The 20,713-nt window shown below is 38.6% G+C and overlaps 1 protein-coding gene across 1 annotated transcript in view; it reads left to right on the forward strand.

The window, feature by feature from the left end:
• Nucleotides 1-6,389, forward strand: part of LOC124622497 (sialin-like) — a 117,559-nt gene extending 111,170 nt beyond the window's left edge. Inside the window, exon 9 of the mRNA XM_047148214.1 lies at nucleotides 5,056-6,389. Coding sequence (XP_047004170.1) covers nucleotides 5,056-5,211 — 156 coding nt within the window. The 3' untranslated portion in view covers nucleotides 5,212-6,389. The remainder of the gene's footprint in view (nucleotides 1-5,055) is intronic.
• The last annotated feature ends 14,324 nt before the right edge of the window (nucleotides 6,390-20,713 follow it).

The raw sequence follows: 20,713 nt of genomic DNA on the forward strand, positions 1-20,713 counted from the left end.
AGTTCGTGCACTTTGAGGGAAAACAGAATTTTTTTCTGGATATATGGGAAGTACTCAAGTGCAGGACCTCGGTCTGGTAAGCCCTTCTGGTGGTTGGTACTTGGGGCCTGTCCAGATACTGATTTCACTTGCGAATAGTTTAGACTGGGGAGCCTGTGGTGAAGTTCTTACTGTATTGACAGCATGAATTCAAATGTCACGGACTACTCGTTTGTTGAGTACACACTTATTCGTTTTTGTTTTACCAGTCTTGACGTTTGGTATCCTTGTGCACTCTGTCGTATAAGTGAGTCAAATTGGTCCTTGGTACGACCAGCAAACAGGTGTGTCGCACGCTGAAATCTACCGTGTTTTCAGGGGAGGGTAAATTGCGATCCATCTGCCTGATCTCTAGACTATGAGATTTTTGCACTTCTTTTGTGGCAGTGATCGATTCACAGGTGACGCCTCGACGTCTCACCTCCTCCGCCGCACACATCTCGCCAGCTGCAAGTCACGTCGCCGCACGAAGTAAACAGGGTAACTTACTGCCGCCCTGGCATTGTCAGGGTGTACAGATCTCAATCGCCACTTGCTCTCAGCTGCATCTACGTAGAGAAACTTCAGTCGAGTTGATCAGTCAAAGTCTGCTCAGCATCGGATCAATTCAGTTTGCGTTATCCACGTTTTTAGGGCGAGAGTACTTGACTCACTGATCATCTAGTTACACTGTATTTGCCAATCAGGCGTCACCCATTGGAGTGTTTAATCATCTGTTAGTTGTTTAGGGAATTCAATCTATAAATTGTTTAGTATAATTTATGTCTTGTTTGGTAAAATAAATGTTATTAGTACACTAAATTTTGTCAATATTCTCAATGAGCTAAATAGTACAAACAAGTTACCTTTCAAATGTTTCTAAAATATTCTACCAATATTTTGCAATTATTCCTGTTGTGGGCAATATTCTCGTTTTTGTCTTGGAGCTGTGGGATTGGAGGGCTATGTTTGGCCATTTTTTGTTTAAAAGTCCTATAAAAATTCCTTGTGTTGGTTTTGATGAAGTCATCATTGATCAGAAAGCGGAGTTGGTCTTATTGGGCTTTTTACACTCTTTTGATATTTTTGATCACTAGTTTTCTTAAATCTACGAATTTTGTCTGTTACGTTCATTTTTCTGTGATTTCCACTCTTGCCGCACTTTTCTTTTTACTCAAGGAGTTTGTCACATACTTCTGTTCATCAGGCCTGCTTTTTGGCTTTGGGTCTGGGAACTAATTGTTCGGCTTTACTTATTAGGCACTCTTTTATTTGAACCCAGTTTTGGTTTTGCATGTCTTTTGTTATGGAAAAAAATGGTTCAAATGGCTCTGAGCACTATGGGACGTAACTGCTGAGGTCATCAGTCCCCTAGAACTTTTTAGAACTACTTAAACCTAACTAACCTAAGGACATCACACATACAGCCATGCCCGAGGCAGGATTCGAACCTGCGACCGTAGCGGTCGCGCGGTTCCAGACTGTAGCGCCTAGGACCGCTCGGCCACTCTGACTGGCTTTTGTTATGGAGCTAATTCCTTGGAGTTAATACCTTTTCTGGATTGTATTTTCTTTTTTTGGGTTGTTGGTTCCGTTTTCCTTTTTTGGGATGATTTTGAGTTTTATTTTGGAAAGGTAGTGAGCAGAATCAATGTTGGCTCCTCTGAGAACTTTGAAATTCCGTATTTCTGTATGGAGCTTCAGTGATCAAGTTGGAATTCACCTATTTGTGAGTTTATTGAGACCAATCTTTTCCGTTTTCAAGGTAGCTTTTTAAAGGCTCTGGATTTAAGAATCATGTTGTGTGCTTGGCGAAGTTCTATTAGTCTAAAGCCATTTTGGTTAATCCTGTTGTGTGCTGGGTAGTTACCAACAACTTTCCGTATTTCTTCTCCTTCCCTATCTGAGCAGTGAAGTCCCCCAGAAGAAGACATTGTGTTTTTCTGGGATTTTTTGCACAACATCATAGAGCTGGTCCCAAAAAACGTTCCATCTTGTCTTTGTCCTTTCTATTATCTTCATTTATGGGGCTTGTGCATTCACGATGGTGCGTACTGTGTTAGCAGATAAGGAGGTAGGTGTGGAGAGTCTTTTGGACTGTGATTCAAAGTTGATACCAGTCTAAAATATTTTTGTCTATTATTAGCTCATTTGCAAAGTGCGGTGTGTTTTTCATAATTTTTTTTGCCTACCTTATCATTGTTTATTCTGAAGTCTTCAGAATCAAAATTGCTTTCACCCAAGTATTTAGTTTCTTGTTTGGCCGTTATAAGAATTTTGTGGTTCTTAGCGGTGTCTATAGATGTTTTAATTTTCCAGTTTTTAGAAGAGAATTTACGTTGAAATTAGCTATGTAACTTGGTTTTCTGTACTTGAGGTTCCAAAACACTCCGACTTTTCTCTTTGTAATGATGCAGACTCTCCAGAATCCGATTGTCTGCTTACGCACTTTGGTGCGGTGGATTGTCTACATGGGGTTTCACATCACACTCTTCCATAATTAATACAATTGTGTATGATGTGACTCCAGTGTTTGAAGATCAGAAGTAAACCAATTTTTTCTACTGTACTATGCATACAATTAAAATTCGTTAATAGAATAGATGTAATGTATTTCTCCAGAAGAAGTAATTTTTGTTTGGATTTGCTACCTGTGAGACATTTCACGTGTTTGGGTGGATGGTCAACGATTTTGTTGACTGCTAATTGCATGCCTCTCGGCCACCGACAGCTGTAGTACACTGAGGTGACAATTTTTTCTGTCTGTATGTGACGGCTAACAACCTCAGGAACTACCATAGCGACTTTGTCACGCTTTTGTCTAATAGACAGAATGAGTTACAAGGAATTTGTGTGTGTGTGTCACGTCACGCCAAACAAATTGTCCGGCTAGAGATCGTTAGTGCCATCCATGCGAAGCCAATGCGAGGCGCTGGTACTCTTCATTTCTGACTTCCTGTCTGTTTTGCCCGAGACAATGACGGAAATCCATCGTATAACGAAGCCTAATTCGCCACAAAAGCTGTTGGACATTACCTCAACTCCCAAAATGAAGGAAAACGCTGTTCAGCACTGACTGAATCCCAAAGCAATCACATGCTGTGGAGAGAGACAGTTTAAACTGGCCTCGAAATCAGACAAATTCTCCCATGTACAAATCATTTGTGAAGGAATGAAAATCTCTCTACAACAAAACGTTCTTTATTTCTCGAATGACGTAGCTGGTAGCCTATCGCCTGATTTCACATTGTTCTCCGATACTTATTTCTACGTTTCTGCAAACCCAAAACTAATTTTTATTCAATTCTCCAATCTTCTTCATAACTTCGCCTTACCCACCAAACTGACCACTCATGATTTCTTAAGGAAAATCTGTGGACGCAGAAATGATACTTACCACTTACTGTCAGCGTCATTTTATTATGTGCTGATATTCATCATAGTTCACTTGGACATTTCTTGCATATTTCTTGTTCAAAATCGTTTTTCGCCTATCAGTAAGTTTTTCCTATTCTTTTACCTTCATTTATTTTGTGATGTACCTGTTTGCAAATTACATTCTAAATTCTATCTATGCACCGCTGGACAGCTAACAGCTATTCAGTTCTTGTCATAAGAATTTGTATAAAATATATATGCGCCCTCATGCTACTCTAAACTGATTAGCAGTTTCCTAGTACACCGTCTCAAAAAATTTATTTAGCAAAGATATCTCGTTAGGAGAGGTCCCAGCGGTGGGATCGACTTTTTGAGACCAAATATACGGCGATATACGTTATGATCCCAGGTATCACATCCTGCAGCCCTTCACGCTGGTGAACACTCGTTTGCGAGTAAATGACGAAAAAATTGCGGAATTTGAGTGGTGCTCGATAGCATTAAAAAAAATAAAATTATGTAATACGGTTGTGTAATGTAATGGGTATGATAATAGTTTCACCTGCAAGAGGGTGTGGGTTCGTATCTCGTCAAGTGCATTAATGTTTTCTTTTTATTTTTACATTTTTATCGAAATGACTTATATCATTACTTTTATTCAAGTAATTGGTTTACATGTAATTTCGTAATTGTATTCCTTTGTCACATTACTTAAATCACCATATGAAATTTTCTCATTTGTTTCATTTTTTCTGTATATCATTCTTTTTCCAGTTTTAGTGAATATGAATTTAATTGTACTTGTCTATTGTAATATTCAATTATTTGAAAATTCCGACCTATCAATTAAAAAAAAGAGACCAAAAATCCATTTATATTGACTGTGCAGTGGTGTGAAAAATGTATTTTTCGTTACCAGATGTGTAGTTTTGTTTGCATGTTAATAGTCATACAAACTCAACCTAAATACCTATTGCACTATGGATAAAATAACGTCGATGAACATGTAAATGAAAGAAGGGTTTTAAGTATAACGAAATTCAAACTAAATGAGAAATAGATATAATGTACTGTGCATGATACAACGTGCATGGAAAAACAGGGTAGTAAAACAAAAACACTTAGATCGAAATTAAAACATAAAATTTATTAAAACCACATGAACAAAGATTTCAAGTGGAAAAAGAATGATAGGAAGGAAAATGAGAGCAAACGAATAAGTTGATATTATGATTAAAGTGGCGGGACAAGGGAATAGAAATAAAAAATTACATTTAAATCAATTAAATGAATAACAGTGACGACCAAATCATTTGATAAAGATTTTAAAATAAAAAGATTTACTGAACCTGGTGAGATTTGATCTCACAACCTCCTGCATGTGAAGCTACTATCCCATGAATTACACCTGCAACTAGACTATTTAATTTAACTTTTTTAGCATTACTGAACGTCACACAAAATTCCGAGTTTTTTTCTTGAATTACTTGCAAATGAGGGTCCAAAAGGGTGAACGGATACAGTATATGATACCTCGGATCTTAACCTAAATAACCGTAAGTCGATCCCACGCCTGGGGAGCTCTCCTCATCAGTCACAAAAACTTTTCAGTGTGTACGTAATTCTCATATTAATGGCTATTTTTGTACTGTGTTTCAGCAAACGGTACAGCAGTGGAAATACGTTTTCTATCTGGCAATGGGTATCTCTGCAGTACCGTACATTTTCTATCTAATTTTTGGCTCTGCTGAGGATCAAGAAACTCCCTGGATGGAGAAGAGAAAACTCAAGAGGAAACAACAAAGTGAACCTTGAACAACGTCACCGTGTGTCTTAGAAATTCGTCAATACTCAACTGCATGGACATACTGTTCGAAATGTTCTTCGTCGTTCGACGGGCGATGAGTAGGACTGCACTACTGAGTGAACGAAGGAACTGTGTAGAAAAGCACAGAGCGCTCATTTTGCGCATTTTTCTTCAACGATGCCAGCGTTAGTATCCCAGTAAGAAACGATTAGATCGCTGTTAAGTTCGTATCGGCAGCAACTCTCGAGCCAGTCATAGAGCAGCTTTACTAGAGCTGAACGTGAAATGAAAAAGAGTTTAAGAGCTAAGGGGACGATCTGAAACGTATCTGGAGCAGTATTACGAAAATATGATAGCTAACTATAACGCCACGATCTGTGATCAAAAAACGCTAAAATTAATGGTTATTCCTAGTCAGGATATATCACTCACTGGCATTCTATACAGCCGAGGCAGCTTAAGACAAATGAAACAGTCCACATTTGAGCCAACAGTTCGTCCTTCGTAAGTTTTGGCCTTTCCATGCGACAGCAGTGTGCTGTTTTGCGTAAATAAGTACGGTGCATTACGCCAAGAATTTAACTGTTATTTTTATTAGGGGTCTCTGAACCCTTGCGCGATAATAATTGTATTTTAACACTCTACTTGCAATTTTACGTATTTCCGTCTACATTCTATTTAAACAGTAGTATATAACAGATATGCCACAATTTTATAGTGCTGCCGCAATAAAAAAGAAAAAAATGTTATTGAAGTGTCGACTCGACTTGTAATACAAACATTTTGACTGTTCAAATTAACAAATAAATCACCAGATTTTTTTAAGTGGATAATATTACGTTTTAATACTTCCAACGGACAAAAAACTAAATGACCCAGGGACTCTTTGTGGTTTTTTCTTCTCTGCTACAGCTCTCAAAATGAAAAAAAATTCCTATTCTTGAGTTCTAGTTTTTTCAACTATAACTTGTAAGAAGGAAAAGCAGTCTAGCTATTTTAAATTTACTACTACTTTCTCAAACAACATGCTGGTGTAATAATGAATGTTTTTTGTACTCTGTTTTGTTTCTATGTGTAAGTAGAAACTTAATCCGTATCTGATATGTTGTATTTGCACTTTAATGTGTATGTAAAAAATTTCGAGTTGTTCCAGAGCAAATATAAATATGATGAATATGTACCACAATACTTCCTTCTTCCTATCTTATGCACGACACCAAAGCGTGTACCCCAGTTCGAGACTCAGCCAGATGGCTAAACGAAATTGGCACATTGAGTCGTATCATAAAAAGAAATTAAATGCCTGGCTAGGAATGACATTTCTCTTTGAAGAAGTGAATAATTAGTTGTCTTCTAGCTGTGATTAGGCTAGCCCAGACTATAATTAAATGTAGAGAGCAACCATGGACCATTTGATTTTTCAATATACACGAAACATTCCGAACACTAGCGGTCATGATACATAAAAACTCTGAAGACTATGTGGATGGAGATCAAAGAGTACACGGCGACTGTACTAGCTGCAACTGATTAATACCGCACGAAACCAAACAACTGTAATGTACTGGGCGCTCGGTAATGAATAAAGAGAAATTAATTGCCTGTCAGCATTCATTTGTTGCTGCCTAACCACCAGAGTGTTTGTACACTACCTTAGATTTTAATGTACTGTTGCTTTCAGCCCCTATAGAAACATACATTATTCATGAGGCATCTAAATTTGACACAGATAAATCAGTGAAATTATTCAAACAAATCATCCATTGGAATTATTACAGGAAAAATCATTAAGAATATGATCCCGCAGAGTAATAATGTGGATTACAGCCAGAGGATTAACCTTGTGTATTCATTTAAATCACGCATAAATTGATTCTGGATGGTGGCCTTGTACGGTAGGGGCGCTAGGGCTTAACTCACCATGATTCATAGTGTGTAATAAGAATATGCAGAACACAATTTCACTGCGATCGTGCACATTTGTAATCTTCATCATAACGTATCTGTGCAGCACTATACACCAACAGGCCGTGCATCCAGCAACGAACAATGAACACTTGCAACGCAGTCTCCCTATCTCATCTACTTATATCTTTGTCCCCTTTGAACCCCATCCATCCTTTACCACCACAGGTGTAGCAGTTACGCTGTGGACTGCGTTTTATTAGCGGAACATTTATAAAATGCAGCAAATCTACTAAAGAGAATAGTAAATAGAGGCAGTTCAGTAACACAGATTTCGTTCTTACCATTAAGACTAGGTCCTACTGTCAATTGGGGATTGTATATAAACTTCTCCCATCTATGTTAGTAATAACTATACACTGCTTAATATTTTTCATGTATAAATAACATACTGGGAGGGTTATAACGTATGACTGACTTCAGTATCGGTTTCTGTAGAACTAATACAAGTTTTTGACAAATAATATAGACAGTTTACACTTGAGAATAACATTGTTTACTTTGGTACAAACATCAAATTATTCCCATCAAGGGGTGCACTTTAAGCTGTAAGTCAGATCATTTGCAGCGCCATACGTGTGTGTTTTGTAATGTTACAGAAACAGTCTTTACGTATTTTCATTATCAATAGCGTCAATCGTTAGCCCTGTGTATTTTTTCACCGCTATAGAACAAAAAAGTCACAAATGTGAGACGAAAATCGACAGATGTAATGGTAATTTCGAGTCAAATGGTTGTTACAGTGTTGTTACTACCTACAACAAGTAACACTCAAGGTTCCATTGTTACCAATGGAGACGCAAAAGGCCGAAATCAAAAAGTAAAATCAAGAATATTTGGTTATAACAATCGTCACGAAGAAGGAATGTAAACTGCTGCCGGAAAAAAAAGAAACGTCAATAGAAGATATCAGCATCTCTGCTTAAGGACCAGAACATCTCTGCTTTGAGTATAAAAGAAAAATACACTGAAAGACCACAGTTTGGAAGCTTCGGGTCGTTATAGGGTTGTTACTGCCTACAGTAAATAGAACTGGAAATATTTACCAGACAATACCGTTGTCTATACAAAGATTGCAACATCAAAATCTGTATGTTTCGTGTATAAATGACATCTTTACATACTCTTCTGCCGGCCGAAGTGGCCGTGCGGTTAAAGGCGCTGCAGTCTGGAACCGCAAGACCGCTACGGTCGCAGGTTCGAATCCTGCCTCGGGCATGGATGTTCGTGATGTCCTTAGGTTAGTTAGGCTTAACTAGTTCTAAGTACTAGGGGACTAATGAGCGCAGCAGTTGAGTCCCATAGTGCTCAGAGCCATTTGAACCATTTGAACATACTCTTCTGGACGAGATATCATACTATCCTCTACACAATTGGCTGGTCTCATGGAAGGCGAACCAAAGACCGTGTATTATTCCCAAAACAGTTGGAAAGTACAGCAAGTCTGCTAAAGAGACAAAGTACTCTACATTTACCAGTCCTCTTTTAAAGTATTGCTGTGAAGTATGGGATAACTGCCGGATATGATGGTTCCTCAGAGAAGAACACAGTCGACTTACTTCGTCATACCTACCTAATTATCGCTTGTGCTCCCTCTACATCGTAATCTCTGTGTATAAAAGGCAAATCCTGACCGACTGATGGACTCAACATCGCCCAGCCAAGCAGCTAAGGATACAAACTTGAAATGTGGAGAAGTTGTGGTCTTATACTGTAGGCGTCTTTCAATAAGATATTTTTCGAAATTCCAGCCGTAAGGGGGTGAAATACGTGTAGTGTTTGTTTGAAAAATGTCACTACTAAGACAATTTTGAAGCTAGACCTACGAAATTTGGTATTTGATTCAAATTGTTCAAATGGCTCTGAGCACTATAGGACTTAACATCTGAGGTCATCAGTCGTATTTGATTCCTCTATAAGAAATAACGAAACACGTGTTTCAGCATTTTTGGAAATTTAACCCCTATGGGGGTGAAATAGTGGGTTAAAGTTTTTTTGAAACTAAATAATTAACAAAGAACTACTAAAAGATTTTTAAAGCTACATCTATGACACCTGGTATTTGACTTCTAGTTTGGAAATAAAAAAATACCTGTTTCATTGGTTCTGGACATTCAGCTCCTAAGGGAGTGCAGTAAGGGTTTATAATTTTTAAGAAAATATTTCGTTACATTAAAAAAAATTTAAATCTATATTAATGAAAATTGGTATTTCATTTCTCCGTTAGGTATAAAGAAATATTTGTTATGATATGAAAGTTTCTATGGAAATATCTCAACAAGAACGCAAAAGGCATGATTAACAAAGTTTGGACTCCAGCTAACAGAATAGCATTTTGGTCGGGAAGTACATTCGGAAAAGGCTATGCTTATATGGCCTTAGTACGTGTTGCAGTTTGTAGACAACATAAAAATTCGATTAAATAAAAACAAAAAAATCTCTGCAGACCATACAGTCTACATGAGCGAAGCAGTGAGCGCTAAGCTACTAAAATAAAAACGGGCAAATCGGCAGATATAACCACAATTTCGAGTTACAGGATCGTTACTGTTTACAGTGGATAACATCAGGAACCCTATAAAGGCTTTACTATGCGAAGAGATTTCTTACAGCTCTATTTTGCTAATGGAAACAGTATCAACCATAAAATTCCTCGTCAGTACTACTTGGTTCGTGATGATGACTCATATAGTTTTTATCAGGCTACAGGTGAAAAAAGGTGATGGAATGCAGTTGTTATGTGATATTTGGTCTAATCATGCACATAACTACAACTACAGTTTCCGTTAAGACTTGAGAGTTGTATAAAGATATATTTTGTTGACTCTATCCTACATAGGGATAAAACAACTATTGTAATAGAATAAAGAGTAAAAAAGAGGCATGAAAAGACTTGGGTGTCCCTTTTTCCCAAATGCTATTTAAAAGTGGAATGATCGACAAACAGTCTCTGAGCGCCATGTCAAGTACCTGGATGTGTATTGCAGAATATTTACCTACAATTTTGATGTGTATGGTGCATGGTGCATGGTGTATGGTGCAAAGTGTCACAATTTTGTTCGATGCTTATCTAAAACCGAGAATACTATTTGCAATCTATTAGCTGACACCTTGTAAAATATTTTGTTACAGTTTTACTGTAAAATGGTGATGTATGGGGTGAAGTGTCATGTACTCTCCACTGTGCAATAGCATATGTAAGCAAAAGATGGCAAATATTTTGTAATGCAAGATAAAATGTTTACCCTATCATGGAGTCATTATAATGACTGAATGACTTTTACGTTAGTTTTAACAGAACTAAGACGAGTTCTTGACAAATAATACAGACAACTTAGCTGTGAGAATAATATTGTTTACTTTGGTAAAAATGTTGAACTATTCTTGCTGAGAAGTTTACTTCAAGCTGTAAGATAGATTCTCCATTTTATGAAAAATAAAACTGATAATTTTGGGTTTCTTAATGTATGTTTAATGTATGGTACTAAACGCATTGACAAATGCTGTTAATCTGTTAGTTTCTTGAGTAGTGCCATTATGTAAGCCATGCCTCTTTTGTTTACTGCTGTACAACAGTTAAGTTATGACAGTAGTGTCACTTGCTTTTTTACACAAAATCTTACATATTTTGGTAAATTATACAGACATTTTATTTTGAAGAGAGAGGACTGAACATTTTTGTTTGCAGTCAAAGGTCTGTAATCATAATTGTGTATTACACTAAGCAATCTGCATACATTTTGTGTGCACATTGTGACTCTGTACCCTAGTTGTACGTGTATTGAAGTTCATATTAAAAATAATTGAATGTTTTTAAAAATTATTTTGTTTCCACACATTTTACGTGCACATACACTACCTAACGATTTTTTAACTGTGTAGAATTAATGAATAGCACACACCAGATTTATAAAATTATGTGGTATAACCAGAAGTAGCATTATGGCCATTTGATTCGAAGTTTCACTGTCTTGGATCTTTACAATGTATAATACCCTTGATAACCATACCTGATCAATATTCTGTGGTGGCAGAAAGTTTAAAGATGTCTCGCTCCAAAGTGCTAAACTTGCCTCAGCTGTTAGGAAAGAAAATGACACAAACCAGTGAATTCTTTGATATGTGGTTATTATCATAGAAATTGGACACTCTTTTTAATTACAATTATATACTAAACACACTGAAAATGGCAAACTCCTTAGCAAGAAAAATTTAAATGTACTTCCATCCATTATGGAACCCTTTTGTGACAACATAACAATGTTTAAAATCTGTGATCAAGTGGACTGCAGAATTAGAGAAAGTCAAATCTGTAATGTTAAGGAAGACAATTTGTACTGTATTTGACAATTCTCTGTACAGTAAAATTGTCAAGGCTTGCTGCTGTGAGACTTGGTTTCAAGGGAAATACCATTTCTCCTATATGGGAATGACCATGTAGCTGCAAGGGACATACTGGAAAAAATTGGCATGGAACAGATGGAAACCATAAGGAAACACAAAAATCCAGGGGCTATACAATAAATATAAAGTAGAATTGGCCAACATTAAAATGACTGTATTAATGGGTGAGCCATCTGGGATATTGCAGCAGCTTCACGTAGGTGGCTATTTGTTAATGGACAGTACCACTGGGTGAGCCACCTGGTATATTGCAGCAGCTTTATATAGATGCCTATTTTAGATGACTATTTCTTTGTAGACCTGGATATAATGCAAGATTTTGCTGAAATTTCTAACAAAATGGAAATGTGTGACTACTTAACATCAAAGCACATCTTCTTTCTGCAATAAGACTATCAACAAAATTGCAATGTGATTGCAACCAATGAACAGAAAGTTGCAATAGTTTAACATGGACAAGTTCCAACTGTTTTACAAAGATATATAACAACTTTAAATGTCAATTCACAAGTCCAGAAGGGAACAAAGATTTTGTTAACCACCTTATCAATTTTTAGTGTCCTGATATCCACCTAAAGGAAAATTTTACATCTTCCCTGACTAAAGAACATGGTATTAGCAGACCGGAAGCAATGACTTAAAGCTATGGAATCGATGGTGTGTTTGATCCTGTGGAAGACTGCTGAAATGTATGAAATGTCAAAAAACAGTATTTACAATATCCTATGCTGAACTCTGTGCCAATTGTTTCTACATGGTACAAATTATTAGGTAGCTTAAAGAAAAGTTGCTGTGTTGTGTTTAACGATATTCCTCAATTTTTTGTTCTGGGGAAGAAAAGTTACTCAAAAGTTGACTGATGTACATGTGATCCTTCCAGACAACCAAGACCGAGAAAAGATTACAAACTGTGTTCTTTCTGTCTATAATTTTAATTATTTACATGTAAACTATGTGGAAATTGTTAAGACAGAATTCAACAAACTTGATACAGGCAAACAGTGTTATATTAAAACTGTAAAAACATATTTTTCCCAATCCAGGACGTTGTTTTCCACAATATCATTAAGTACAGATATTGTCAAATTAGAAATGGTTTCCACATATAATGTTCTTGCACACATTTTAAGAAAATGAACCAACATATTGTACCCACTTACACCATCCCCTATTTAAAAAATTACTCATTTAAGTGTAATTATTGTATTGTGCTTACGAAAAAGGAAACTGGGAATTGGAAAGATCAAAGTCAAAAAAGTCTGGCGAAAACAACTGGCTTGAAGAGGGGAGTACAAACTGCAATTCGAAAGTGAACAAGCCATTGCAGAAGCACAGGCAAGCCTTACAAATTACTTTAAAAATACTGTATGGAAAAATCTGGATGTGATTGGGGAATACAACATACCAACATTTACCTTGAATAGCAAAGAAAAGAAGTCATACATAGAAGTACTCAAAAAAATTAAGGATTTGAGGACTTATACAACTGGGTGATTACAATTAAAGTTAAACTTTCACAACGCTGTAGAAATAAGACCACTGGTCAGAATGACGTTAAATGCCAACGGAATATTATCGGAGAAGGGGAAAACGTATGGCAGAAGAAAAAAATAATGTGAAAATTGATCACCAGATGGTGTTGTATGGTCAGAGTATATACATGAAAACACCTGTCATGCGCATGACGCCTTGAAGTTGGTATAAACTAGTTGCGTGCATGGCTTTTCCTTCTTTCGCGTCTGCGACGTTCGCCATGACTGTCTCAATGCAGAATCGTGCTCTGCTTGTAAAGATGTATTACAAGACTGATGACTGTGCAGACGTCGCTCTGCAGAACTTCCGGAAACTGATCGGTTTGAAAGAAGGCCGTTTAGTCCGATGACGGCCATGGGTCTGGAGAATGTTGTTGTTGTTGTTGTGGTCTCCAGTCCCGAGACTGGTTTGATGCAGCTCTCCATGCTACTCTATCCCGTGCAAGCTTCTTCATCTCCCAGTACCCCCAGTACCTACCGCAACCTACATCCCCTGCCACCTTCAGAATTTCAAAGAGAGTATTCATCTCTTGGTCTCCCTCTACGATTTTTACCCTCCACGCTGCCCTCCAATACTAAATTGGTGATCCCTTGATGCATCAGAACATGTCCTACCAACCGATCCCTTCTTCTAGTCAAGTTGTGCCAGAAACTTCTCTTCTCACCAATCCTATTCAATACTTCCTCATTAGTTATGTGATCTATCCATCTAATCTTTAGCATTCTTCTGTGGCACCACATTTCAAAAGCTTCTATTCTCGTCTTCTCCAAACTGTTTATCGTCCATGTTTCACTTCCATACATGGCTACACTCCATACAAATACTTTCAAAAATGACTTCCTGACACTTAAATCTATACTCGATGTTAAGAAATTTCTCTTCTTCAGAAACGCTTTCCTTTCCATTGCCAATCTACATTTTATATCCTCTCTACTCCGACCATCATCAGTTATTTTGCTCCCCAAATAGCAAAACTCCTTTACTACTCTAAGTGTCTCATTTCCTAATCTAATTCCCTCAGCATCTCCCGACTTCATTCGACTACATTCCATTATCTTCGTTTTGCTTTTTTTGATGCTCATCTTATATCCTCCTTTCAAGACACTATCCATTCCGTTCAACTGCTCTTCCAAGTCCTTTGCTGTTTCTGACAGAATTACAATGTCATCGGCGAACCTCAAAGTTTTTATTTCTTCTCCGTGGATTTTAATACCTACTCCGAATTTTCTTTTGTTTCCTTTACTGCTTGCTCAATATACAGATTGAATAACATCGGGGAGAGGCTACAACTCTGTCTCACTCCCTTAACTACCGCTGCTTCCCTTTCATGCCCCTCGACTGTTATAACTGCTATCTGGTTTCTGTACAAATTGTAAATAGTCTTTCTCTCCCTGTATTTTATCCCTGTCACCTTTAGAATTTGAAAGAGAGTATTCCAGTCAACATTGTGAAAAGCTTTCTCTAAGTCTACAAATGCTAGAAACGTAGGTTTGCCTTTCCTCAATCTTTCTTCTAAGATAAGTCGTAAGGTCAGCATTGCCTCACGTGTTCCATTATTTATACGGAATCCAAACTGATCTTCCTCGAGGTCGGCTTCTATCAGTTTTTCCATTCGTCTGTAAAGAATTCGTGTTAGTATTTTACAGCTGTGACTTATTAAACTGATAGTTCGGTAACTTTCACATCTGTCAACATCTGCTCTCTTCGGTATTGGAATTATTATATTCTTCTTTAAGTCTGAGGGTATTTCGCCGGTGTGATACATCTTGCTCACCAGATGGTAGAGTTTTGTCAGGACTGGCTCTCCCAAGGCCGTCAGTAGTTCTAACGGAATGTTGCCTACTCCCGGGGCCTTGTTTCGACTCAGGTCTTTCAGTGCTCTGTCAAACTCTTCACGCAGTATAGTATCTCCCATTTCATCTTCATCTACATCCTCTTCCATTTCCATAATATTGTCCTCAAGTACATCGCCCTTGTATAGACCCTCTATATACTCCTTCCACCTTTCTGCTTTCCCTTCTCTGCTTAGAACTGGGTTTCCATCTGAGCTCTTGATGTTCATGCAAGTGGTTCTCTTCTCTCCAAAGGTCTCTTTAGTTTTCCTGTAGGCAGCATCTATCTTTCCCCTCGTAATATAAGCCTCTACATCCTTACATTTGTCCTCTAGCCATCCCTGCTTAGCAATTTTGCACTTCTTGTCGATCTCATTTTTGAGACTTTGTATTCCTTTTTGCCTGCTTCATTTACTGCATATTATATTTTCTCCTTTCATCAATTAAATTCAATATTTCTTCTGTTACCCAAGGATTTCTACTAGCCCTCGTCTTTTTACCTGTTTGATCCTCTGCTGCCTTCACTACTTCATCCCTCAGAGCTACCCATTCTTCTTCTACCGTATTTCTTTCCCCCATTCTTGTCAATTGTTCCCTTGTGCTCTCCCTGAAACTCTGTACAACCTCTGGTTTAGTCAGTTTATCCAGGTCCCATCTCCTTAAATTCCCACCTTTTTGCAGTTTCTTCAGTTTTAATCTACAGATCATAACCAATAGATTGTGGTCAGAGTCCACATCTGCTCCTGGAAATGTCTTACAATTTAAAACCTGGTTCCTAAATCTCTGTCTTGCCATTATATAATCTATCTGATACCTTTTAGTATATTCAGGATTCTTCCATGTATACAACCTACTTTTATGATTCTTGAACCAAGTGTTAGCTATGATTAAGTTATGCTCTGTGCAAAATTCTACCAGACGGCTCTCTTTCATTTCATAGCCCCAATCCACATTCACCTACTAAATTTCCTTCTCTCCCTTTTCCTACTACCGAATTCCAGTCACCCATGACTATTAAATTTTCGCCACCCTTCACTATCTGAATAATTTCTTTTATTTCATCATACATTTCTTCAATTTGTTCGTCATCTGCAGAGCTAGTTGGCATATAAACTTGTACTACTGTAGTAGGCATGGGCTTCGTGTCCATCTTGGCCACAATAATGCGTTCACTATGCTGTTTGTAGTAGCTTACCAGCATTCCTATTTTCCTATTCATTATTAAACCTACTCCTGCATTACCCCTATTTGATTTTGTGTTTATAACCCTGTTGTCACCTGACCAGAAGTCTTGTTCCTCCTGCCACCGAACTTCACTAATTCCCACTATATCTAACTTTAACCTATCCATTTCCCTTTTTAAATTTTCTAACCTACCTGCGCGATTAAGGGATCTGACATTCCACGCTCCGATCCGTAGAACGCCAGTTTTCTTTCTCCTGATAACGACATCCTCTTGAGTAGTCCCCGCCCAGAGATTAGAATGGGGGACTATTTTACCTCCGGAATATTTTACCCAAGAGGACGCCATCATCATTGAATCATACAGTAAAGCTGCATGCCCTCGGGAAAAATTACGGCTGTAGTTTCCCCTTGCTTTCAGCCGTTCGCAGTACCAGCACAGCAAGGCCGTTTTGGTTATTGTTACAAGGCCAGATCAGTCAATCATCCAGACTGTTGCCCTTGCAACTACTGAAAAGGCTGCAGCCCCTCTTCAGGAACCACACGTTTGTCTGGCCTCTCAACAGATACCCCTCCGTTGTGGTTGCACCTACGGTACGGCTATCTGTATCGCTGAGGCACGCAAGCCTCCCCACCAACGGCAATGTCCATGGTTCATGGGGGGCGCTCCAAGGTCCATGGTTCATGGGGGGGGGGGGGGGTCTGGAGAAAATGATCCGTAAATTCGAAAAGACGGATTCTTTTGGTGAGCAACCTGGTAGAGGGAGGAAACAAATTGATTCGACGTCAGTGGAAGCAGTGGCCACAGCAATGCAGGAGGAGATGAGTGGTGGTGTGCAAACGTTTAGTGCACAGAGAATTGCCCGAACATTGGACATACCCTGATCACGGTGTGTAAAATCCTACGAAACTTCCTTCTTTGCTATCCATCCAAAATTATCGATGCGCACGAGTTGCTTCCTGTTGACCTGCCAGCAAGATAGACCTTTCCTCTAGAATTTCTTATGCGCATGGAAGTGGAAAATGATTGGCCGTGGAAGATTTTGTGGACAGACAAAGACCACTTCCATCTGACAGGATACGCCAATACAAAGAATGTCGAATATGGGCAACGGAAATTCCACACGCAAATCAACCAGTAACGCTTCATCCTGAAAAGGTCACTGTGTGGTGCCGGTTTACGGCATCTTTTATCATAGGGACATATTTTTTCGAAGAGGCAGGTGCTTCTGGTCCTGCTACCTGTACCGTCACTGGGAGACGCTTTGAGTGTCTTTTACGCAACCACGTCATTCTAGCTCTCCACCAGCGTGAATGTGTGGATGGGATCATTTTTATGCAAGATAGTGCACCTCGGCACGTGGCAAATCCAGTTAAGCAGCTGCTTAGGCGCCATTTCGGAAATGCTAGAATTATCAGCTGCCATTTCCCTACAACCTGGCTGTCTCGATCACCCGATAATCCGTGTGACTTCTGGCTGTGGGCTATTTGGAAGATGTTGTGTTCAGTGTTACTCTCGTGTTGGTAGAGGATGGCCAGGGTTTGAAGCAGACAAAGGCACAAGTATATGAGATAGACTGACTTGCTGGTGTTCCTTATGCAAGATGGATGCGTGACCAGCAGTCATGTCCACTGGGTGTCCTCTCTACAAGGCCCACTATGGAACTGTCCCCCCATCCTGGCCGGAGTGACTCAGAGCTGTGGGTACACACAAAATTGCCGCACATGCGGCCGTGTTCTCCCATTCCCCTGGATTGGACTACCATATGTGTCCCGGAACACAGAAGGCCAAATAAGGAGGCCAGGCGAGACAGAAATGTTTATAAAATGCTCCAAATAACACTTGACGGCGCAGCGAGACCATTATTGTTAGATTTACTAATTCCGCTGTGCATACCAATGTCAGCTCTTGTATCAGCATCAAATGACAGGAGAACGTCCGTATTTCCAACATATGTCACCTAACATCACAAGTTCCAGAATTCTCTCAGGGCACAGTTATGATTAACTGGGGCCCATATTATTTTCGTTTGTATATCCACTCCAATAGGACGCAATTATTATTAATTAGGAGTTGGGGATCATCACACTTCCCTTGGCTTGTGATGTAATCACTCATAGGGGAGCACAGTGGGCTAGTTCGCCATCTTAGACCGCCATCTTGGCACCTCGGGGTCCAGTTATGATTACTTAGGAGTGAGGGTGAAGGAGAGGGAGAAGGTCATAAATCATTGTATTGTTTTCGTTCTGTATCCAATAGGACAACTGCCCATCTAGCAATTAGCACATCCGGTCCACAATTATGATTAAGTGGGATAGGGTCAAATATCAGACTTTTGTTTTGGATGATATATTGTGGAGAGGGGTAATAAAAACACTGGGCAACTACTATCGGTCCACGCTCGTCGTTGTATCAATCCTTTTGACTTTTTACTTGTTTCCACAAAAACTGTTGACTTACACATGATGAAGTACATAATTTAAAATAGTTTCTCTATGTCGCATCTGTTAGGCTACAGCGTATAGTTCCATATACAGCAACTGTAGCTGACCCTGTATCTACGTCATATAAATAGGGCCAAAAGGAAATACATTTTATCTTAGCAGTATATAATGAAAGAATAGCATAGCAAAAAATGCCACTTGGAGGTGTTTACAGAGCAATAGCTGTCTCAGACCGTCGTCCGTTTCAGTTTTAGCACATATCCTGGATATTTTGGTCTTACGTTTCAATGGCAACATTAACGACTACTCTGTTGCTGTATTCATCTTTTCAACAGCTTTCAGTGGCGTTAGAAATATACCGTTCCATTTCAAAATTATGTACACTACTTCAATATCTTGACTGATACATGAGTTACGAGTATTATCCAAACAACAAAACTGCGCCCCCACTCTCCACTATCATTTGTAAAAATCTTTGTTTCAGTACCTTGCACAATTCACGAAGTAAAATGGCTCTGAGCACTATGGGACTTAACATCTGAGGTCATCAGTCCCCTAGAACTTAGAACTAATTAAACCTAACTAACCTAAGGACAGCACACATATCCATGCCCGAGGCGGGATTCGAACCTCGACTGTAGCGGTCGCGTGGTTCCAGTCTGTAGTGCCTAGAACCGCTCAGCCACACCGGCTGCCCACGAAATAAAAGAGGTGTTAGTAATTACTACAGATACAAACAACAGCATTGTACTCTACAACCTGTTTTCACGCTAGTTCCACTCAGCACTGAGGTGGCATAAGGTACTCCATAGCAAATTCTGAAACACTTTCCGATACTTTCCCGCAACTTTCATTTGAATTTTCGTTAGATTTGATGCAAGGCAGAAAGTAAAATCGTGTGCTTCTGGCTGAGAGCTCGCAGTCTCAGTTGTGGTGCATGGATTTTAGGAAGAGGCATTAGCGCTATGAGGGATTGGGGTTCAATTCGAAGCGGGACTCATCACTGAGGACAATTCTATACCAGTCAATGAAATTCCAGACCCCAATGAACATTAATTTATTTGTTTATTTGCTGCCATTTACAAGTGACCTGTCGCCTTGTTACTAAGACAGGTCGTACTTTCACAATAGAATATCGTATATGTACAGAATGTGAAACTTATTTGTTATTTCTTATTTTTAATAATGATTAATAATATTGCAGCTTTAAATACTTATAGACTTAAATGGAATTAAGAAAAGAAAATCTTAAAATTAATTATTTATGAATAGAAAATACGAGTTTATGGAGACATAGAAGAGGTTATGACATATCAAAACTTTAAGAAATATTATAAATTCGGAATTTTTTTCTAAAATAAACAAGATTCTTGCATTTAAGATGGATAAATAAAAGCTAAATAACATTTATGAAAATCGAAATATAAACCATAACCATATTTTTAAGGAGAATGCATCAGAAGAGGAAAGATGATACTGGAAGAATGTTCCTTCACCAAATGTGTATGACAGTGAGTGGAATTGTCCATTAAGCCACCAACTGCCAATTACAGCTCTTCATCTAAATCTAACATCTACTCTAGACTCCCAAATAACTAAACATTAACCTCTAACAATTGTCTTTACAATATGTTGTCAGTATGTTCTTTTTCTTCTTGGATACAGTGTTGTTTATTTAGAGAATTTCTTCATTTTATTTATGGTTGTGTCGGGATCAATATCATCACCTCATTCCATGTCGGTATCATAGCTGTTTTCCACTCTGTGGATTCCTACCGTCTTTGCGTATTGGCTCATTGTCTGGCTCAGACATACTCTCTATAGGTCGCTTTGGATACAACGTCAGTGAGTGTGTTTAACATGGTCCAATGGTCTTCGTCTATGAGCATTGCGTGTATGGTATCTTGAATATTGTTGAGGTTTAAACGTAATGTGTGTTTGACGTTGGTATGTTGACCGCAGAAAAATATGATGTGTTCTGGAGAGCCTTCTTCCCCACATGTCCATGTTGGTGTCTGCCTCAGACTCACGCGGTTAAGTGCGTTTGATAAGGGCCTTGTCCTGTTAAGAAGTTGGCAATACTGTGGCTGGGATCGACATGTTTGAATTTTAGTCTCTCACTTACAGCGGGAAAGAACTGGTGTAGCCT

Source organism: Schistocerca americana, chromosome 7 (assembly GCF_021461395.2).
Source record: "Schistocerca americana isolate TAMUIC-IGC-003095 chromosome 7, iqSchAmer2.1, whole genome shotgun sequence".
In the NCBI taxonomy this organism is placed as follows: Eukaryota; Metazoa; Arthropoda; class Insecta; order Orthoptera; family Acrididae; genus Schistocerca; species Schistocerca americana.